Source organism: Falco peregrinus, chromosome Z (assembly GCF_023634155.1).
Source record: "Falco peregrinus isolate bFalPer1 chromosome Z, bFalPer1.pri, whole genome shotgun sequence".
Taxonomy (NCBI): Eukaryota; Metazoa; Chordata; class Aves; order Falconiformes; family Falconidae; genus Falco; species Falco peregrinus.
Window position 1 is genome coordinate 2,977,746 of NC_073739.1, and position 24,617 is coordinate 3,002,362.

The following is a 24,617-nucleotide window of genomic DNA, read 5'->3' on the forward strand; positions in this document are numbered from 1 at the left end:
AGACGGTAGCCCATGCTAGCTTTATTAAGAGTTGAAGTCCTATTGCACTAGACACTGGAAAGAACAAACAGAAAAGCGCTCGGTTTTGCTTAAGTGCATATTCATTTTGGATACAGTTGCTGATAAAGTGCACAGGATAGCACAGAGATAAATTCAAATGAGAAGACTCTTAACAGAGATGAACCAGTTGCACACACTGGTGAGCAAAATGCCCTGCAAATTGAAGTAATACTCCTCACTGTTGTGTTGAATCTGCTTCTGTCCCCAAAATGCAAACCTGGTTTGTGGTGGCATATATAAAAGAGATGCTGCATAAATGTCTGAACCTGATACAATAAAGCTTGTGCAGAATAAGCAGAATTCAGCTCTGTCAAGAAAGTTCCTTGATTTCTGGTAGTTGAGTATGTAACTTTTGTACACTTAATTTGATTTTTCACATTAACTAGGAATCTATGTACAAAAATTCAGTGTTTTAATACACAGCTTTCCTACATCTAATTGATGTTGTGATGTCTCCAGGGAAGTCTGCACCTCCATTCTTTTTTCCAAATCTAAAAAGCCATGTAGCTTTTAAGTTCTGTCTCTAACGTATGTAAGGCAGGTTGAACACTGGCTGAACGGCTGGGCCCAGAGAGCGTTGATCAGTGGTGAGAAGTCTAACTGGAGGCCAGTAACTATCACTTCCAGAGCCAGTACTGGTCAGATCCTGTTCAGCATCTTCGTTGATGATCTGGATGATGGGGTAGAGGGCACCCTCACCAATTTTGCTGATGACACAAAACTGGGAGGAGAGGTTGATACATCAAATGGGTATTGCTGCCATCCAGAGGGACCACAGCAGGCTGAAGAAATGGACTAAACAGGAGCCTCATGAGGTTCAACAAGGGGAAGTGCAAAGTCCTACCTCTGTTCCTGGGGAGGAACAGCCCCATGCACAAGTACACCCTGGCAAGCTGAGCAGATGGAAGCAGCTTGGCTGCTTGCCCTGGTGGACAAGAAGTTGACCATAAGACAACAATGTACCCTCAGGGCAAAGAAGGCCAACAGTGCCCTGGGCTATATTAGGTGGAGGATTACCAGCAAGCTGAGGGATGTGATCCTTAGTGTCTACTCAGCACCGGGGGTGGCCACACGTAGAGTGCTGTATCCAGCTTTGGGCTCTCCAGTATGAGATGGACATGGGCATACTGGAGAGAGTCCAACAAAGGGCCACTAAGATGATTAAGGGACAGAGGCACCTTGTCTATGAGGAAAGGCAGAGAGAACTGGGACTGTTTAGCTAAAAGAGCAGGAGGGTCAGGAGGAAATTCATCAATCTATATAAATACCTGAAGATAGAGCCAGGCTCTTTTCAGTCACGGTCAGTGACAGGACAAGGCAATGGGCACAAATGGAAACACAGGACATTCCGTCTCAGCATCAGAAAACACTTACTTACTGTGAGGATGACCGAGCAGTGGCCATACATTGCCCAGAGTGTTTTTGGAGTCTCCACCCTTGCAGATATCAAAAAAACCATTTGGACATAGTCCTGGGCAACCAGCTCTAGGTGGCCCTCCTTGAGCAGGAGGGAGTGGACCAGATGACCTCCAGAGCTCTCTTTTACCCTCAGACCCTTCTGTGAGTCTGTGATTACCTTCCTGCTGCTGTGAACAGAAATTCAGGGACAGACTTTCAGCTAAATGGGGAGGGCTAGTTTAAGTTCTTTGAACCAGGAAAAATTCAGATTTTTATACTAAAATGGATGATGGTTACTGATCTTTGAGCTTCTTTTCAATCCCTCATGTCTTACTATTTGTTGCCTATAAAGATACAATATATTGGACTAATACAAATTGACAGGGTTAACTGAATTTCTGTCTATCGAAGAGGAAGAAGAGGAGTAACAGCTTAGTGTGTGAGAAAAAACCTGCCAAGGGAAATGACCAGAGAGCAGACCTGCTCAATTCTAAATTCTTTATATGTATTTATAAAATTTAACAAAATTCTTCTGCTCCCTGTTTGGTTTTTAAAGTAAAGTCCATTAACCTTACATTTTCATCATGTTATTCATCATTTTAATGAAGGCTAACATATTTGTAGGAAAAAAGTATCAGAATCAGTGTGAGCTGAAAAACATTAAATGAACACACGAACTGCCTCTTACTTGGTGAAATAAAGGTAGTAATTTATCCTCTTAAAAGCCTTTCTGTGTAAAGATAATACCTTCTTAAGATATTTAAATTTTTCTAATCTGCCATTCCTATTGAAATATGTAGGAAAAAATGCAGAGCTTTCCAGCATATTTCATATTGTCTACGCAATTATGTAAAAAACAGATTGAACCTTAAGTACCAGATACTTTTAAAGCAATCCTCATATTCTATCCCTATGGAGCAATTAGCTATGATCAGTGCAGAAAGATGGACGGTTTTTATTATTATCTTTGTTACTTGGATCCTACAGTGATTTTGTTCCAGTAATTTGAGAACCTTTAGTCCTATCAGTTCAAACAAATATGTCATATTTGATGAATGAGGAAAGACTAGCTCATTGTAGCATCATGTTTGAAACCAGAACAGACGTTTAGTTGGAAAGATAATGAACTGAACTGTTTTAAAGAAAGAAGCATAAGTTCTACAGAATTATTTAATTTACTATTCATTATTTCATTTGATTGAATGTGCAGATGTAGAATATTTAATTAAAAGTGGTTCCTGCAAATTGTTGTCAGATTTTGTTCAACTTCGTAGATGCGCCAATTATGCCACTGAACTTTACACCAGCTGGTGTGTTTCTTCTGAAACAAATATATTCCCTTTTAAACTTTGTCATGTTGTCAGGATTAGAAGTAAATTTGAAGAGAAATTTTAAAATACCAGAGTTTCTGGAGTAGTTGCTCCTAAAGACAATACAGGCTCCTAAAGGAAAGCTCTCTGTATGTTGTCAGATACGAATTCCTCACTGACTATGCAATCAACCTACCTATGCGAGAAGGATGTGCTTTTAATATAAATTAGCTAATACAAAGTAAAATCACTGTAGGTTGCTCACGATTTGTCAGGTAAGCTTAGGTTTTCTGCCAGGTCAGATTTTGAAGTGTAGTTCAGATCTTATGCATTGCAATAACTAAAACACAGACAGCTGGGTGCAACCACAGAATTCAGAGTTCCTCACACAGGGACCTAGTAAGACTGTTAAATACTGAGTGAAATGGGGTCCTGAAAAGGTTTAAGTGCCAGTACAGGAAAAGCCTGTGTTTCTAAATAGTGTCCAGGTTAGCTAAATGTAAAAGAGCAACTAGAAAAAAAAACACAAACCCCACAAACCCAACCCCCTTCAAGCCCAATCCCCCAAGATTTCTCCACTGAAGATGGATTCTGAAAATGATAGTGGTGCAGAAACGAGCAAACTCTGACCATTTTCTGAAAACAGATTTTCCTTGAATAATAGCTTGAAGGGCTATGACAGTCGGTTAGGAAGTAAAGGTTACGCTAAGGTTTCTTTTTATGCTGAATATGATTAAATTTACATTTCCTACCTCCTATGATCAAACCATAACTACAAAGCTATTAAGCACACTTCTGTTTGAAGCACAGTAATTTGTTCAAAGAACAAAAAAATTGTTATATTACATAGTGAACTGGAGAATTCGTTATATTACATAGTGAACTGGAGAATCATCGTGAGGCAGAGTTCTGGGATTTTGTCCACCTTTCTGGATTTTATATATATGTGTGTGTATGTGTGTGTGTGTATATATATATAAATAAAAATTTATATTTTTATATATAAATCCTCTAAGTATTTAATAAACCATGAATAAAACCTAGAATTGTAGTTTCTAACATAATATAATTAAAAATACATAATTCTCATTCTGGACTTTACTGGTTAAAGTCACATGTGTTTTCCTGAAAAATTACCCCACGTGAAATGGGTATATGAATCATGTAACTGTTATAAACAAAAATTTAACAATTACTTCCAGTGATTGGAGTTCTTCAGCAAGCTACTTGGTGTAAACCTGACTTTTTGTGACAAAGGGACTGATAAGCTTAGTCACTTGTCTTTGCTGACGCAGCTTGCATTTTGGCTGCAAATGAACACCAGTGTCGTGTTCCTGTCCCCTGCACGCTTGTTCTTTACGCATCCCAAATTCCTGGTGCCTGCCACCTGAACCCTTGTTTCTCATCCAGGAATACCTTTCGCAGTAAAGACTTCCTGAAGTTCCCTCCTGCTGACAAGCACATTCTTTCCTTATCCATTGATTTTGCACTTATTTTGGCTTCCTGATCACACTTGGTCTGCTCATCTCAACTTTAAGTCACGTTCTTGATCTATCTTCCATCTTGATGGAACGGTTGGCCCATCACAGCTGCAGTATCTAGGTTCAAGCATCTATATTGAAAGTCAGCTTGGTTCTTATTAGAAGCATTGATTAGACATAATCCAGTTATGCCCTACTAAAATAGAAAATATTTTTTTTCCATAATAAAGTCAATGTAATATATAGAAAATAGATGGGGACACATCAACTGGTTATAAACTCTGTATCATATCTGGTTTCTAGGAAGACTCACAGCTATACACTGAATAAAGATCAAGTCACAATTTGAGAACCATGACACCCTTCCCTGCACCCAATTACCCCGTTACATTTTTTTAAAAAAAAGAAGACTGAAAAACTTAGAAGCTCCTCTACCAAGTTCTACTTTTTAAAGAAGTTGTTGATAACTAATAGCATGTTCGAATACCTCCACATTTGGAAACTGCTAAAGCACAAAGTGGAGAAACGTATAGTATGGAATAATTATCTTTTAGCTGGAGCCTAGTCTAGGCTTTTCTTGTAGTCGCTTGATGGTTCTCGAATAGATTTTTTAAAATGCATTCTCCATTTTTTTTTCTTTATTGTATATTGATCCTGTAAGATTTAATTACATGGGTAAGTACGGTATTGGTAAAGACCAAACAACATGTATGATCTTGCTTGCAGAACTTTGTAATAGTCTGTTATTGTTTAGACACGGGCTTTCAGATGTTCAAACTCTTCATTATTACTTTCCTAACAAATACCATGAAAGTCATGCTATATACTCTTTTCTGTTATTAGCGATTTGTGCCAATTTGCTCAAGTACCGTATTTTTTTAATGAGACATTAAATGGTAAAGCTCCATTGAAAACAATAAATTTATATCAGTTTTATTTGGTAAAGAATCTGACTTAAGAGAATCAATAGAATTTAACATGGCTATCTTAACAGTGACCTACTTAGTTAAATGACAAAATTTGAAGGATAACAGCAATTCATGTATAGACTGGACACATCTCCATTAAAAATAGGAGACTTTTAGTAAAAATATTTACCAAAAAAACCCACCCCAAAATCCTCATGACAATGTTCTGTCTCATATTCCTGTGGTTCACTAAAACAATCTTAAATTGTAAAGGCCTCCTAAACGAAGACAACCTTATTTTTTTTCTAAAAAGCTAAATATATATAAAAAAATTGCATTTAAACAGAATGAATAAGAATTGCCAGAAAGTTTGCAAGCACCTTCAATTTTTAATTAAAAGATACAGAAAAGATAAGTAAGTACCATGGTAACAATTCATTTTATTATTGTTAATTACCGGTTTAAGAAAGTTTCTAGCCTGTTTCTGAAGAACTTTTTGGCTGTGATTAATGTAAACAGAAAATAACTGTGACTTCAGCTATAACTGTTCCTTGATTTAACAAGGATTACACAAAAACAAGGATTAATATACTACTGGTACAACCACATTGTGAAACCTGAGCATATTCCCATGAAATCTGGGAATTTAGTATGTATTATTAAATCTGAACTGGTTGTATTCAATGTATATTCAACAAAGGACAGACGTCTGTTAAAATTTAGTGGTTTGATTGCTTTTTCAGAGCTAGTTTCCTGACCACAGAAGGCTGTAAAAATGCTGTGCCAAATAACCTGCAGGAAACCTCAGCTATAATGTCATACTGCAGTGATTCACTCTTCAGACATCCTTATTATCTGCTCTTCAAAAAGAGCAGAAAACAGCTTTACACTTGAGATGAACATGTGAAAGTAAAAGCCTCTTGCTCCCCGCCCTCAGAGGCCAAACATTGTATTACCTCTACTATCATTATTTTTTATAAAGTTTTCCTTTTCCTGCAAGTATTTGGTACAACATACTGTGGTAAATGTCCTCCAGAATAATCTGTCACAGAGCTGCCTATTAGAATTTTTCCTAAACTGTTTAGTATAAACATTTCAGGTAGTAGTATTCTATTAAGAGGAGAGTAAGTCAGGTAAAAGAGTTACTAAAGTTGTGTTCTGAACCCAAAAGCGGCATTCTAAATAAGCAAGCCAAGGTAATAAAAATAATTTCTAGACAGTAAGTCAGAACTTTTGGCTTGACTAGGCGTGAATTTTTGAGAAACACTGATTACCAGCAATACACATTAATGTCTAAACAGATAACAAAAACAATTTGGAGAAGAGTTCAGTTGCTCCTACCTAGAGCTCTGTCAGGAAATGCCTCTTAAGCATCCTTTCCAACATAACAGTCTTGCCTTTCAAAGCAATTTTATGTCCTCTTAGGCTTTAATTGATACTTTTTGATAAATAAATACTAATTGATACTTTTTAATTATGTCTCTAACAAGCCCTCTTTAAGCAAAACTAAAAGAAAGAAAGAGAAAAATAGAGGACTTTAAGCTACCTGTAAAAACTGATCTTTTCCCTAAGTTTGGAAAAAATCAAGTGTTATTTCCCATCCTAGTGCTTTCTGAAATAATTTTAGTCCAACTTGTTTCAAGAAAAATTGGAATACGTAGCTATGATTCTGTTTACTTTGACCTGTAAAGAAATCCAAGTTCTGAGAAACCGACAATCAAAGAATATCTTCAAGATTTTTTAAATGGCATTTTCTTAAATTTAAGGTGGTAAGTACAATCTTTAATTTTGATGAAGCAGCATTGTTTATTACGAGTAATTTCTTTCCCCACCAGTTCATTTATCATCTTTTCCACCTATAATTTACAGTTCTGTTCAAAGCAGTGCTGTTATAGTATCAGTGAATCAGTTGTAGCAACTACCTGTAAAATCACATTTTAAAATAGATTTATTATCTATAGCATTGTTCTAGCTTTTTTCATGTTCTATAATGGCATTTCCCCTATGCAACTGTCACTTAAACATAAATTTCCAAAGCCAATTTAAAGTTTACAAGTCATTTATGAATACATGTCTATACAATAGCAACTATAACCACAGTTTTCAGATTAACTGTAGAAGTATTAGAAAAATAGTAATAAAAATCAATATCAAGAAAAAGAGCCATTTAAATATTTTGCAGAATACTGTTCTTGTTTTGGCACTTTGAATTAAGGCTAGGGATAAAAAAAAAATATTAGTCAATTTACAAATTGCTAGGAACCCACAGGGACAACCTCTATGAACACTGCAAAGTTTATACATCACTCCAATATAGACATTTAGCATTTTATATGCTATGCACATTTTATAATGTGCAGGTTTTCCAGCAAGAGACCAAATATTAATTATTTCTGTATTTTTACGCTCCAAAACTTGTTTTCCCTCGTTTTCCTTCAAAACTATTGGAAACTATGTAAAAGAATGGTGAGATCAGAGAATTAATTTCATAAAAGTCTAATGGGAGCTTCTAAAGACACTATAAAAGGTGCCTGTTGACTTCAAGGGATTTTGAGCAGATTCTAAAAATAAGGTAGGGCCCTGCAGCAATCTTTGCTGCAGTAACCATACATCTTGTTGCATTCACAGCAATATTTGTGGCTTTATTTTCATACATGTTTGTGTATTTTGACAATACTTTTTTATCCATCTTTCTGTTTTGAAAACTGCCATAAAATAAATTATTAAACTATTGATCTAATCATATAATGAAAGTGGAATCTGCATAGGTTCTTACTGCCTGTCTTGCAAAATTTTTATCTTTTAGTCATAGCCACTTAAAACTTATTACAGTTTTCTCTGCGGAGTCACACTTCCAACACGGGACTACGTCCGTATTTCTTGATCTTGTATTTACCTGTTTAAATGCATATTTAACAGCTTTTCGTCTGAGGTAGTTCAAATTTAATAGAATTTTTCAATAGCATTTCCAAGACCTTTCTTAATAGTTTTAAAAGAGTTGGTGCTTTAAAAGTTTTTATATAAATTGAAGCAGATTTTTCATTTTTAATTACTTTTAATGTATACTGGCATGAAAACCTTTGTCCCATTAAGAAACTTACCATTTAATTGTACACTGTTAAAGCATGTCTTCAGGGCAACAATTCCTATCATTTCCAATGAACCTTATTAAAATAATTGGCTATTTATGTAACAAGCATTTGACAAATCATTTTAACTGTAGTTGAGGAAAAAAAACTTTATTAAAAAGTGAATCAACTTGTGAATAATTTTTTATTACAAGCAATGCTCCAAAAATCTCAATTGCATGAGTAAACTTAAATTACCCAGCATTAGACTATAACCTCTAGCTGGATAATTTGTTAAAATAGCGTAGGTGGGCTCAAGGCAGGAAGTCCAATTATTTTCAGAGCAAGTTTGAACACAGAGCAGTAAATTAGCATATTTCCCTTCCATATCCCAAAATAATTGTATTCTTTCAAAATGCGGTTGTTTATGCATTTCAGAATAGAGTGAGCGCAGGGATATATCTTTTTCACATGAGTACAGTTATGGCATGTTTTTTGAAAAATGTTATTAGACCAACAAGTCCTGGAGGACATGATGATGGATGTTCTAAAATGACTAAAACAGATGGTTATATTTGTTCACATGTCTGTATTTGATATACACAGGGTGAAGTGTATTCCTTTATGGCCAATCTATATACATCTAATTTAAGCACTCATAATAAGTTGTCTGTGGGACTTCAGTGCACTTACGTTGCAAAAATGCACATAAATGTGCCGCGTAAAGGTAATTTCTACTCTTTGCTAATACCTTTCAAATTCATTCTCCTAGTTGCTTATAAATATATGCATATTTTACTGTTTATGAATCTTATTTTTAGATTTAATTACAGAAATAATCTAGCAGTGTAAACAGAAGAATGGGTTAGGTGTTTTGGCACAGTTCTGTAACCTTTTCCCCTGTAGTGGCTGCGGAGTACCACTTTTTATTACATTTAACACACATGGACACGTATTAGTTTAAGAGCACATTTATAAATTACCTAAGAGTTACAGATGATTAATAAATGAATGAACAGCTTAATACATGATTAACGAAATGTCTATTCCTCACCATTGCAAATCACTATGTTCATCATAACCATAGATATATCCTTAGTCCTATAAGGATTATACATTTCCTTATAGTATAGGTACACAAACATAAGAGCAAGAGGAAAGACCTGAGGAACTACAGGTCAGTCAGTGTCACCTCAGTCCCCAGGAAGGTGATGAAGAAAGCTGTGCTTCCCATTCCATGAAAGACAAGATGGTGATGCAAAGTCATCAGCATGCCTTTATGAGGGAGAAACAATGCTTGACCAGTCTGATAGCCCACCACAGTGAGGTGACTGGTCAGTGGATGGGGGTGAGCAGTGAATGCTGTTTACCTGAACCTCAGGAAGACTTTTAACACTGCCTCCCATCGCATCCTTTTAGGCAGGCTAACAGTGTGCAGGTTAGATAAGTGGACAGTGAGGTGGATTAAGAACTGGCCGAATGGCTGGGTCCAGAGGATGCTGATTAGCTAGGAAATGTCCAGTTGGAAGCAGAGCACTGGTGGTTCATCCCATGTGTCAACACAGGGGCCAACGCTTTAGCATCTTCATTAACAACCCAGACACTGGAACATCATTGCTAAGTTTTGTGATGAGAAAACTTTGAGGAGTGGGTTGTGCTGCCATCCAGGGGGACCTCAACAGGCTGGAGAAATGGGCTGAACAGACACCTCATGAAGTTCAACAAGGGGAAGTGCAAAGTCCTACCTCTGTTCCTGGGTAGGAACAACCCTGTGCACCAGTACACACTAGGGGGCTGACCAGATGGAAAATAGCATGGCAGAAAGAGACCTGGGGGCGGACCAGAAGTTGACCATGCACCCTTATGGTGAAGAAGGGCAACAGCTTCCTGGGCTGCATTAGGCAGAGCATTGCCAGCAGGTCAGGGGAGGCAAGCCTTCCCATCTACTCAGCACTGGGAAGACACAGAATCACAGAATGGTTTGGTTGGAAGGGACCTTCACAGATCATCTAGATCCAGCCCCCCATGTTTCACTCAATCAGGTTTCTCAAAGCCCCATCCAGCCTAACCCTGAATGCTTCCAGGCACGTGGCATCTGGAGTGCTGTGCCCAGTGCTGGACTTCCCAGTACAAAAAAGGTGGTCTTTCTGGAGTCAGAGCAGTGCAGGGCCATGGTGACTAGGACTGGAGTATCTGACCTACAAGGAGATGCTGAGAGAGCTGAGATTGCTCAGTCGGCAGAAGGGAAGGCTTGAGGGAATCTTACCCACATGTATCAATATCTGATGGAAGGGAGTAAAAACAAAAGAACCAGACTCTCCTCAGTGGTGCCCACTGACCAGACAAGAGTCAATGCGCTCTGCTTAAAATACAGAAAACTCCATCTGAACACAGTTACTTGCAGTGAAAGTGGTCAAACACTGGAGAGAGGTTGTGAAGTTTCAATCTGTCAAATATTCAAAACTTGAGTGAACACTGTCCTGGGCTACCTGCTCTGGCTGATGCTGCTTGAGGATGGGAGTTGGACCAGCTGATCTCCAGATGTCCCTTCCAACACAAACAATTTTGTGATTCTGTGATATATGCATATGGTATATACGCCACGTATATAGTATGCATTATTTGTGGCAAATAAACTTATCTGCTAACCACTTATCAATTATTTTATCTTTTGGAATATGGTAATTTCTTGTCTCCCCTGCAAAGGTGAAGATGAACACCACATCTCCCTCCCCATAAAAGATGTAAAATGTGTATAGTTTTCTCACATCACCCATGACTGTCTTGTACAGGAAGGGAAGTATTTATTGCATTGACTTCTGTCTCCGTCTGACTGACAGCTCTATTATCTCAGGGCACATACACCCTGGTTGCTCTTCATGATTCACAGGGAGTTATATGTCCTGCACTAAAAACACCTCTCAGAACTGGAACTTGTATTTACAGCAGCTGGCACAGGCAATGTCACCTTTGCTTGATGATCACATCAAATAAGACCTATCCAAATAGGTTTATGCATTTTCCACAGCTATGTTTAGCAGCTAAGGAATTGCCTTCCAGTCTATACATATAATCTGTACCATAACTTAGGGCCATGGGCAGTAATCCCTGTAACAATCTCTACTATTGCTGGTAAACGGGAGGAGGTTGTTCCTCTCTGTTATTGCACTGAAATAATGAAGTCAGAAATAAATACTGTAAACTCTGAATTTGAGATTCACCTTTCACTTTTTTCCTAATTTTGGTGTACATCTTCAGCAGTATTATTCTGAAGCTGCCTTAAATATTAAGTATGACTGAGAAAGAAAACAGAAAGGACAAGGAAAAAGCAGACTAATTTCTTTCTAACAATGAAAACTACTGGTGTGGAAGAGAATATTGCTTTTAAATAAACTCTAAAAACTACATGAGAGTAATGATTGTATGCATAAACAGCTCTGATAGATACATGAAAGGATCACACAGAATACATTTTCAGAACCAGATGCCTTACTGACTTGTGTAGAGGATAAAATGAAATCTGACACGATTACAAAACTTACCTATTATTTGCAGGTAAATAGCAATTTAAATTCTCTTTTATGGTGTAATGCATACACATCTGGACCACGGAACGTCAATTCACTGCTAAGGCTTTTTGTAAGGGGGCACGAATGGTATCATTTTTGCTCATTCATGGCCAAGGACAGATCCCAGCAGAAGCCCTTCTGAGATAATAAGCAACCAGTGAAGCCCTGTGCACTTGGGCAGAAAAGTATCACAGTAAGAACTAATAAGCTCCTCTGGAAAGCCTTAGGAGTATGTATGTTTTTATTAACAGCTGTTACCAAAAGAGGCTGTATCAGTTTCAGCATTACATCTAATCTGTTAGAGACGCAGAGCTGCCAATTCCGCCTTATTTGTCCCCGTGTGTTCCTGTCTCCCCACTTCCCTAGGACCTAGCACTGGCTACATTTAGTGACCTGATCCCACCAAAAATCCCTTCTTGTGGTCAGCTTGTACACTTCCAGGCAAGCCTGCTAAGATGATTTAGGCTGAAGTCTGATGGGGATATATTCTCAGGGAAGATGGGCATCATTGCTATTAGCAGTATCAGGTAATCACACCAGAAGATTTAACAAAATTCAGGCCAGATCATAAGACGGCAGAAAACCAAGTGCCTCTCATGATATCAGGCATTAACAAGTCATAAGAAAAGGATGAAAACAAGATCTATTAATTGTTTCCAGTGTACTTGGAAGAAAAACAGGCACAGACAGGTTATGTCTACGTTTGTGAGTAGTGTGGTTTCACAGCATTATAGTTGTAGAGCGAAATGATAAGAGCTGAGGACACAATGTCTGCATGTCCCTACACATAACATACCTCAGGGATGTTTCCTCTGAACAAGTCCTAGGCTGACCGAATGCCCATTTACCCACTGGTATATACGTTTTATGTCAACTCTTACTGTGTACATGAGGAATTTTAGACTACCAAACTATTTTCTTTTTATTTTCATCTCAAAGAGATCCAGTTCTTGTGCTCTGAGACTGCTGTCACATGAAGCAAAGTACAGCAAGTGGAGATGATCAAGAGATTTTCTTTAAAAATGCACTCCTGATTCAAAACTAAAACACTCATCCAGATGCCCTACAGAAATATTTGTATGTTATTTAACACTTCAGAATAAATGCAAGCTAGAAGAATATCCTGGGTATTCATATGCAAATGTGACAGCATCGTGAGTTTTGCTTGAGATATTTTATGAATACAAAGAGAATACATTTGTAATGCAGATTGGTATATACTATTAGACTATTATCTCATTATATTGAGCTACAAGTGCAAGCACAGTCTTTTCAAGTTTTGCACACACAGGTAAATGGGTCTGATGCTATACCCTTCTCTCCCTCTGTATACTGCTTACAGATAAACCCACTGATCTCAATAGTTTACCCACATGAATAAATACTACTTATAATTTTAAAAAAGCACCTAGACTACTGAATACATTACTGGATTTTCCTTCTAAATAGTTCTTTCGCTCCTTCGAACTGTTCACTGGGTCTGTAGTATAAAAACAACACCTGATGACTAATTTTTTTTCTTTGACTTTTTTAAAAAAATGCCATGTGAGTTGTTCAGGTTCCAAACATTAAAATCATCCATATAATTTTCAACCAGTTCAATGAACAATGGAAATACAAATATTCTATATAGTAATAGGGAAATGCACAGCTGTGTGCCAGCATGAGTTCCTAACACAAATACAATATTTTAAATCCACAACCTTGATACACCTGCACACACAGATGGTTGAGCACAGTAGTTCTTACAGCAGAACAACAAAAAGAAAAGGAAAATAAAAGAAGAAAAACATGTAAATTACAAACCATCTTTTTTCTAACAGCTGCTTCCTATGCAGACGGATCGGACTGTGTCACTGTAACAAAATTGTAAATGTTAAGTTTTGTCTCATTAAATAATGAGATTTCATTTCAAGATTTCATTTATCTTCATTATCTTCCCCACAGAAATGTGCTGGTATATCCGTAATGAATCTGTGAATGCAACAACTGAAAGCAATCCTTCCTTTAAAGATGCAGTGTGGCTGTATTGATCCTAAACTATCACAATGGCTGAAATTGTCTTATAGTTTGATTCATTCACCTAAATTGGCATAAAAGTGGAGAGAAGGAGTAAAGAACAGAGGATTTGTTCAGATCCAGTTTTCCTGTGTTCTTCCTCTAACCATCCACAACTCTGTTGTGGTTCGTTGATTGTTCTCTTAGCTGGGACTGAGTGCACCCTCATCAAGTTTGCAGATGAAACCAAGCTGAGGGGTGTAGTTGACGTGTTTGAGGGAAGGGATACTGTCCAGGGGGACCCTGACAGGCTTGAGGAGTGGGCACATAGGAAGCTCGTGAAGTTCAACAAGGCCAAGCGCAAGGTCTTGCACCTGGGTCAGGGAAATCCCCATTATCAGTGCAGACTGGGGGATGAACGGATTGAGGGCAGCCCTGCAGAGAAGGATTGGGGATATTGGGACATGAGCCAGCAATGTGTCATGGCAGCCCAGAAAGCTGATTGTATTCTGAGATACACAAACAGAAGTGTGCCAGCAAGCCAGGGAAGGCGATTCTCCCCGTCCACTGTCGTGGGGCCCCAGCTGTAGGACTGCACCAGCTCTGGGGTCCCCAGTACAAGAACAGACCTGTTAGAGTGGCTCTTCCTGCACAGGAGGGCTAGAGGAACGGTCTGAGTGCTCGAACACATCTCCTATGGAGAAAGCCTGAGTGAGTCAGGGCTGTTCAGCATGGAGAAGGCTCTGGGGGCACCTTACTGCAGCCTTTTGATATATGAAGGGGGCTTATAAGAAAGGCGGAGAGAGATTTTCTATCAGGGCCTGCAGTGACAGGACAAGGGGTAACAGTTTTAAACTGAAAGAGGGTAGGTTTAGATTAGATGTTAGGAAAATGTTAGGAAAAACTTCTCTATGATGGTGGAGAGACACTGAAACAAGGCTGGATGGGGCTCTGAGCAACCCGGTCTAGTAGAAAGTGTCCCTGCCCATGGCAGAGGGATTGGGCTGGATGATCTTTGAAGGTCCCTTCCAACCCAAACCATTCTGTGATTCTATGATTCTATGATCTATATAATCTACTGGGTCAGAGTTGCAAATATTAACACATTCAACAATAATAATTCCATACTGATGTAATACTCTGGTTAAGACACTGTCTTGAGGGTTTCTTCTTGATGTACTTCCTTGAAGAAAAGTTATGTTAGTGACAATTTGGGAACACTCCAATGTTGTAAGCCACTTAGCAGTGCAAGGCTGTGTCCAAGAAAGCCAAGGATACCGCCCTCGGTAACAAGCACTCTTTGACTGTTGGGAAGGTGGAGTCATATAAAAAGCTGAAAAACAGGCTCATGCACAGAGTGTATTGCTTGACTATGTGAAAACAACAAATGTGAAGCTAAAAGTTTACAATAACAGAAAACAGTGAGAATCAGTAATGCTTATTTAAAGGACCACAAACAAACAAGGTGAGTTTAGGTTTTCCAATCACTGTTACTCCATTTAAAGTCTGTTTTCCTTTGCAGAGCCTTTCTATGCCAAATCCGTGCTAAGAGAGCACTGAGAACACTCCCATGGAGAAGGCTAAGACTGAACAAAAAGAAGATGGACAATCATCACACTTCTGGAAAGCTGCCAAAACCAGAACACTGAATTTGGGAAATGAAATACAGAAAGCAAAGCAGTAAGAAATGCTTATTTTCTCAACTCAAGTTCTGAAAAGGGAAGGAAAGAATAGCATTTAGATGCTACAAAACTACCTTTTCCAGTGAAGAAAACAATCCTCTATCACTATTCGTAACAGAACTGAAATGAACGCATACTTCTGGTAAATATGAAAGGGAACCCGAAAAAAGAGAACACATACGAATAAAATGACATTGAGGTCCTACATAATTGCTTTTGCTTGTTTGAATGCATAATCCTGAAGGAAACCAATTATATTTATATAGTAGATACTGGGTGGAATAATGCAGTTTTAAGTGATAAAGAATAAGCATAACACATTGAGAGATACTGAATTCACTGTTGCTGGTCTTATCCAAGCAAAAGTTTGAATGATGACTGTGTCAGCATGCCTTTATCTGAAATATCCTATCTGTTTAAGTATGAGACATTATATGTAAGAAATATAAACTCCAAACTCTGGTATGACAGCTTAAGGAAAAAAAACAACCCATGAAAGTAGGAGTGGAAGAGACCAGATGAATCAGTGTCCAGTTCCCTGTCTGTTCTACTGAAGAACCTCATGTAACTTCTGAAACCAGTCATCCTTTTCTTACAATATTTACCTGTTACAAGATGAGCATAACAGCACAATCCATATATTCTTCTGCATTCTTATTTCACAAAGCCATGTAAGACCATTTACATACTGCTTTCAGAAATGCAGTCTAGTTCTTGAAAAGGGAATCTGTGGGTTTTTCTGTAAAAGTGTTTTCATGCAACATTTGCAAGGCACTTCGCTAGTATTTTTGTGTAATGTATTCAGGAATATAAACAGTCATTCTCATTCTGAGGAAACCCACTGAAAAGGCATATTATAATATTTATGTTATAAAAGAGAGAATGTGTAATGTTGACATTACAATGGGATATCTATTACTGAATTTAAAGAGATCATTCTTCATTCAGTATTTATTATTAATTCAAATATACAGAGGAACTTGTATGTGTAAAGTATCTCCATATGTTATGAATGCAGAACATGAACAAATTTAATTTCTTTCACAATCAAACAACAATTCATGTATTTCTGGAACATTACTTTCTTTCCGCAGTAAAATAATACTGATCTTTAAGAAAGACAGTAATTAGGGGAAGAGAGATTTACCCTCCTACAAAAGATGCTTACAAAGGCTACTGAAAACCTAAGTGACTTTTATACCATAGAAACACACATCTTAAAAGTACCATTAATTGTATAGTTCAGTCAGTGTATAGGTCATAAGAAATCCACCCCTCTGTTCAATATCTCCATAAAATCCAAAAGCAATTGGGAAGATCTATTTCCTCCCACTATGACATCTTATGAAAGAAACTTAGGCATCAAAGAAGGCAGCTTAATAAAAGCCTGAGCTCAACATCCAGTTCTGGCTAAAACAGGAAAAAATGAAGGGAAACTTCCAACAAAATGTGCATAAAGAATATAGAAAGTGCTGTAAGAATCTTCTACCAAATAAATGGTACAGCTTTGTCTTCAGCACAGGTCACTGCCGCAGTAAAATATATTACAGAACAAAAAAGGTTTTGAGAAGGCCACTGAGAAAACATTTAAAAGTCCTGGAAAAACTCTCAGGTGAAACAGAAAAGGAAACAATTTTAACTGTTTGCATAGGAAAAATATGCAAACATGGCAAATATACACAAAATAATGTGGTATGCAGAAGGCACTCAAAAGCTGCTTTTCTTCTAGTCTTATATATAATACACAAAGAAACATTTAAAGATGCTGAAAGACAGCAGGTTTGAAATTGAAAAGGGATTTTTTTCAATATACAGCATAATTAGACTGAAATTCGATGCATCAGGAAATTGTTACGGTCAGTAACTCAACAAGAAAAAAAATGCTATTGGAAGTGTGTATGAATGAGAAGAATAAATAATGCTATATAAGCAAATGCTAACAAGAGTGAAACAAAATTAGAGGGGATATTATACTTCCTACCTGGTATCTTAAGCCAACCTCTGGCTATTACGGAATGAAATAAAATCTTAAAGTAGGGGACAAGTTATGGCCCGTCATTTCATGGCAAGGGTATCTTGCCTTCTGAGAAGTATCCAGAGTTGGTCTGTTATATGAGATTTAATGCTCCTTCTCTCTGGGCTTCAGGTAGTCTTAGCTCAGTCACCTGCTGCTTTAACCAAGATATTTATTTGGATTTCAAGGAAAACAAACCCTTAGTTCCAACAGCCCTAAAATTGTTGTCACTGTTGTTCAATCTCACCACACATTTGTTGTAAGAAGATTCATCACCAAAACTTTCTCAGTTTTCAGCTGGAAAACCCATGATTTTTTCATCTCATTAGAACATTTGTTTTTCCGGGCAGTTTCACAAAAAAAGTTTTTCTGGATTTCTGTGAAAAATATTTACTGTGCTTCCAAACCTGGTGGTTCTGCCATTCCTGCACTCCCCTTTTTGCCCTCTTACACAGTTTCCATTTGAAGAACAATACTTTATTGATTTTACTTCCAACAGCTTTTACTGGCTGTTTGCTTTTTTTATTTTTTATTGGTCATCTCTCTTAGATGTCTTTCAAATTACCCACTTTCTCTTATGTTTTAATTAAGCAAAATTCTGGAAGATTCCCAAATGAGCAATGGTATATCCTCCCTCACTCACTTCTTATCTAAGCAACTGGTCAGTCACAGGAATATTTTTCAGACTTTCAAGTCTGAAAGTTCAAGAATAAGCATCCTAGGACATACTTACACATGTAATTACTACTACTATACTATATAGCTTATTTCTACTCCATTATATAACATATTGCTAGTATAATTTGTTAAAACTATGCATACAGCTAATTTCAATGAAAATTAACACACACACCCCCCTCCTAAATAAAAAGGAACATCTGGGTTAGATTTAGAACTCCCCAGACAGATATTTCTCCCCAGAAGAGAAACCATAGCGAGTGTTTATCAGCAGAAGCATGGGATGAACATCTGGTATGGTGCAACTGCATGTACCCTAGTACATTAAATTTGCCCACACAGCTACAGGGACAGCTGGCTTGGAACAAGCTGCATCTGTGTGAGATACAGTCGGGTTTAGCCTCCAAAACAGGGCAACTGCATGAAAACCACCTGTGGGGAATGGTTCTACCACCAGACTGTAGCCAGGATTGTTTTAGCAAGAGCCGTCATTCATTGTAACACACAAAATCCATGCCACAGGATGTCCTACAGCTTCCTCACACATACTTCTAGTAGTTGGTAACTAGGATTTCAATTTGCTGGTAGAGCTGCAGCTGTACATTATGCAGCATGTCAACTGGCCACAAGTGCATGGCCACTGGCCTTTCTAGTTGTAGCCCTTTAGTTAAAAGCCACTGTGCTATGGGTAGTGGGATCAATGCCTCAATGTGCCATCAACATGTGAGCTGGGGCTCTGCCACGTGGCTCCCATCTGTGCAGTTTCCCAATACATGAATGTGGCAGATGTGAACACCACAGACCATCTAATGATGGGGAGGTGGAAAGCAGAGAACTCTTTACAAACACTAGGAAGGGCTTGCTTACATTATTAAATGTTTTTAGTTAATAACCTTTATTCTTGGAGTGCAAGGCATTTAGTTATGGCTGACAGAGTTAATGATCGTCAGGATATAAACCCATATCCAAATCAAACCCTTAAATCTGAACTTTTCATTGGTTCAATCTTGATCTTTTTCTGGTTGGATGTCTGTGTCATTTCAGTTGGGTGGCAGCCAGCAACCCACACTTCGACACATATTGTTACTAATGCCTCAGTTCCCTACTTTTTCAGCGGGCAACCTCTATCTGACAATTGCAATAATGCATATTGTCTATATCTCTTAAGGTTATGGATTATTTTTAAAAAAATTATTTATTTTGGGGGTGTGGAAAACCTCTCCATTGTAGTCCTGGGTACTTCCATGGATTTTGACTAGTTCTGCAGAACTGTATTTGTTCTTGTGAATGGGCACCACCACCACAGAATACACCTTCATCTTCCTGGGCCTGAGCTGTATGCTACTTTCAGGAATTTAAGTGCTCTACGTTACTCTCTGGAAGAGCTGCTTTGTCATGTAGTAAGACCGTAGGGAGGCTTGCATTGCCTCAAGGCAGTTCTTGCAGTCAACTCCTCTCTCCTTGTCACTAGATACTGTCAATAGCCCACTTGAGAACCAGATTGCCATACATTAACAGCATGACAAACTGCAACCTGGACAGGAAGAATCTTCATACCGAGCAGATAAGCAAATGCCTCTTAAATAATGGAGGAATATTTAAAGAACATACTGTTCTTGGGTATTACCACAAAAACGTGCCCAGGTTTCTACCTACATAGACCCTCCTACCCAAACATTGGTTAGTTTATGGCCCTGAAATTGAATACTTTTGTTTCCTTTTTTCCACTGGGAAATAAGAATCTTTTCAGACAACCACTGCCAATTAATATCCATTTTGCAATAAATCTAGAATATATAATCAGCTAATGATCTCTTTTATTATTTACATATTAATTATTTACATGGGTTAAGGTCAAGGAATCTCAGAAGTACTGACAGGATGTTTGTTGAGGCGAATGACAGAATACCATCTTTAGGGATGTATCTCGACTGCAAAATCAATCACCTACCTTAATTGATTTAGCAACAGAATATTAGACATGAAAGAAATCCAAGATAAAAAACTTTGTACAAGAGAAGTATAATGTGATTTTTTGAAATCCTAACAGTTTAGATGAAGATACGTTTCTTGCAATGAGGTCATTTTAATTTGCCTTTTTATGATGGAACCACTTTGACAGACTTCTTACTTGATTTACAGTGAGTTCAGAATTGAACTTCATGAAGCAGAGGAATTTGTATCAAAGGGACTTTGTGAATTGAGCTAAAAGGATATAATATAAAAGAGTTATATTAGTCCACCACTGGAAGTCACATACTTTTTCCTGACTGCATGGACCTCCTCTGTGACACCCTTAGAGACCCTCTGAATGTGTATATATTGTATATGTTTTTTTACCACATCTTAAATCAGATTTTATGAAAAGGACTGAATTTCATTATCCCCCAAAGAATGAATAACTGTTCACATAAACTTGTCTTATCTCAAATCACTCTAGCTGCCTTCTTGGGTTCTAGTTTCCCCACAGTGAATCTGAATCACCTGTGTGAGGGCTCTACTTTATTTTGAAATGGGTAAAAACACACTTTGCTAATTAGCAGGATCATTAGCTCACTGTTACATACATGAATATTTTCAAAAGCATACCAGGGACCCAGCAAACGACTATGATGAACCACTCCAAAATGTATTACTGTATGTTTTCTTTTTTCGTGAATTAGGTAAAAAGATACGGTATTTTCTAGACAGCACATGTTCAGCATGCATTTTGTTTGACAAAAATTTGTGGTGTTAACTCACTTCATTCCATCCTTGACAAAGATTACCTCTTTGACATTCAATGGAAGGAGAATTGTTGCACATCACACAGGCACATGATGGAGCATGCCTGAGAACTTTAGGCCACAGAAGTGGTCTGCCTGTACCCTCATTTACAGCGGTCACAGACATGAAAGCAACACTTGCAGTCCTTCCACTTCTGCAATGACTTTTGCTTCGCTTGTCAGGTGGCAGGCTCGTGTAAAATGCATGCAAGTACAAGGAACAGGGTTGGGAACCACAAGGTACTGCAGTCACAAATTAGCCCAGGTACAATTTTGAAGGTGGTACGACTCCCCAGTTACAGCTAGACATAATCTTGCCCGCTCTCCTGGTCTTGAGACCCTTGAACTCCTGGCTACATGGTTTAAAGGCTGGCAATGACTATTCTTTGCCATCACAATTACACAACGAACTCCATCCCCCATCTACAGCATGAATGCCTTCAGGATATGATCATAAAAACGAGTCAGTATGAGTGTTGCTGGCAGTCAGCTCCGCTACACGGCCATCCCCAGAAACGGGGCTAGATGGAACAGATCCCAAAGAAGTGGATAATATTCAACATTTCCATGTTCCAAGTGGAAGAGGTAGACACAAAATTTAACTAGATTAAGTTAGGGGGCCTGCCTGTTACCTACATAATTAACCGAGATTGAGAGTGTGCACAAAAGTAATGAAATCGAATATCCATATTCAAGTCTTTGGAGACATTTTCCATTGAGTATATGAAGGACATAATGAACACAAGTAGTTATTTGAGCTGGACTGTATTGGTTCCTGACACTTCAAATTATAGACAAGTATCTAAATGGAGGACTTAATTAAAGTAGACTGGATTTAGTGCTTATTCACTCTGATCTGAATGAGTGGATTTATCTTTTATGTGCAAATGGAACTGGACTCTTGACTGTTTGTTTGAGTTTTTAACCTTCTAACTGAGTAACAGTTGGCTTTCCAAATGCATCAATAACACAAGATTTTAAGAACCATGCTGTGCTTTATTGCACAAAATAAAACACAAATTTGGCACATGGCTTTCTCCTTAGGCAGGCACTTGTTCTCAGTTTTATACACGAAAATTAAAACAGCTTCTATTTAAATGACAGATAATGCAGATTTTGTTTATAAGTTAGAACATGGTCTGATCAGTCACTTGCAGATGAACACATAGCTTTTACGAATTCGTTTTGATCACACAGAACTTCTGATGACATTAATTGAGAAACATGGACCTTTAATTTTCACTATGAGCACAAAAAATGCAACATCTATTTAGTTCTTAAAATTTTTGGTTGGTGAAGTGTAGATCTTACTATATAATTCCCCCACGAGATATTGTTGAAGTTTCAAGATATTTTTTTTTCCATGTGTCTAATGGTCAGTTCTGTAACTACATACACTAGGATACTGACCTGCTGTTCCCAATCGTGACCTGAAACCAGGAAAACCTCTTCAAATAAATAATATTGATTAGAAAGAGGTCCAGATACTCTATTTTAAAGAGGATTAAACATATATCTGATTTAAGTCTGGAACGTCTACCCTTGAATTTAAGCATTGTGATTCAAATAATTTATTTGTAACTTAAAAATGCATAAAGAAAGATCTAGAAGACCTATTATTCACAAATTTCTTCTCAGTTATTCTTTCCACTTTTGTCTAGCATTAATCAAAACAAACCTACAAACAATTCTAAGATAGGAAGAGATCACTGCTATTTCAGATACGCTCTTCCATTAAATCCATGCTAAATGAGGTTAACTTTCCTTACCGTGATCTAGAATATGCATAGAAAATGTGCACTGTTTTGTCTGGCAAGTTGGAAGTAATGTCATTTTCTGAAGGCAGTAGCAGTTTTCAGTAGTATTAGCTTGCTCATCATATAAAGGCCAAAGACTGATATACTTCACAAAAATCAGGTCTGATATTAATCCTTAATATTGCAAGCAATAAAAGGCTCCTATCTATAAATATAATAAAAGTTACCATGTGGAACTTACTGTGCTGGCAGTGAATCCCATTAAATCCCTCTGGACATTTACAAACATATCCTATGAATGTGTCACCTCGGTACGCTTCACTAATTTCACATATCCCACCATTATGACATGGATTGGGAAGGCAGGGTCCTGTGAGATGGAAAAAAAAGAGAAGTATATATACGTACATAATAACAACCATAATAATTTCAGTCATTTATATTTCTTCATTAAAGAAATAAAATCCCTTATGTAGACCTTAGTATTCTACTAACTCACTAAAATGTACCCTTCACTTAGTTCAGATAACTTGGCAGCACAGATTTTTACGAACAAGAAAAAATATAAAGCATGACACTACTCATTAATCACAACATTATTTTTTAATGTAAGAGAAGGCAGGAGACAGAGAAGCTAAATCTTGCTCTCCTATTAAAGATAACAGGCATTCTAACTTTTATACCACTGAGGAAATATGTATTAATCAAATGTGCCTATCATGTACAGTGTGACACGTACGATATCCCTGAATAATCACTGCATGTCAAGTTAGTACTTTGAGGACATCTTTGCTATGGTTTTGGGTGACTTTCTGAATACGTGACTATCTGGGACAGCAGTCAGCAGCTGCTAAACCAACTATTCCTTTTCCACGGAGTGCCTTTTTAGCATATCCATTCCAAGCTGATTTCACAAAGGTCTTCTGACTAAACCACCCCCCACCCTCCAACTAACCACCTGCTACAATACCTAATATTTCAGCAGTGAGATCTAATTTGTTATGTTTGCAATGACTATACATACCTTTAAATAACAGCATCTTTGGAACTGAGGTCTAAAGGTTATTCATTTAATGGCACATGTTAAAAGCCTTTTACATCTTATAATCTAATATTACCTAATTAACCTACCTCTAACCAGAAGAAAACACTTTAGCATTTTGATGTTTTTGGTTTTTTTTTCTGTTTCCAATCTCACTTTAAAGAACTGGTGATCACTGACTGGAAAAACCTCATGTGCAAGTTTGTGTGTGAAAACATTTGTGAATTCAATAGTAAGTATGTTATCTGCAAAACTTGCTGTGTACACAGAAAGGTGTTAATCTTCACTTACTGAAATGTAATGTCATAATTATTCACCCACTTAAAATTGTATTAAAAAAAAAAAAAAAACAAAAAAAACCCCAACATAATGAAACTCAGAAAATAACTTATTTCTACAGCATAATTTACTGACAATCAACACTAGGAACTGAATGATTTAAACTTAAAGGAGCTATAAGCTTAATGTTTCTCAGGGTCTGCCTATTTACGTTTTCAATTACAAATCCAAGGTTTGGCAGATGCTCACAGCAACAGCACTCATTCAGAACATCACATTAGTGAAAACTGCACTCTCTAAGAAAATACTAATTTGCAAAATATAAAAATTAACAGAATGAGAAGGTTGTCAGAACACATTCCCCAGCTATAATTGCCTGGGTGGTTATAGCAATTTGAGAAACTATCCATGTACACATTTCTATTACAATTTATGCCACCAGTCCATTCCAGCACACAATCTGGCAGAAGTTACACTAGTGTACCTTATTAAACATGGGATATGTCTCACTGAATCCAATAAATAAAAGACATGAATATATAGAAGCTTATTCTAAATGCAATTAGTAGTAAAAAAAAGGCAGAAATCATGAAGATGAAAAGGAGGAG

The 24,617-nt window shown here is 37.4% G+C and overlaps 1 protein-coding gene across 2 annotated transcripts in view; it reads right to left on the reverse strand.

Moving 5' to 3' along the window:
• The window catches only part of EDIL3 (EGF like repeats and discoidin domains 3), a 257,246-nt gene that overhangs the window by 108,762 nt on the left and 123,867 nt on the right, over positions 1–24,617 (reverse strand). For both annotated transcript variants that reach the window (XM_055791610.1, XM_055791609.1), the window contains one exon: positions 22,930–23,058. In XM_055791610.1, the coding sequence (XP_055647585.1) occupies positions 22,930–23,058 (129 nt within the window). The remainder of the gene's footprint in view (positions 1–22,929; positions 23,059–24,617) is intronic.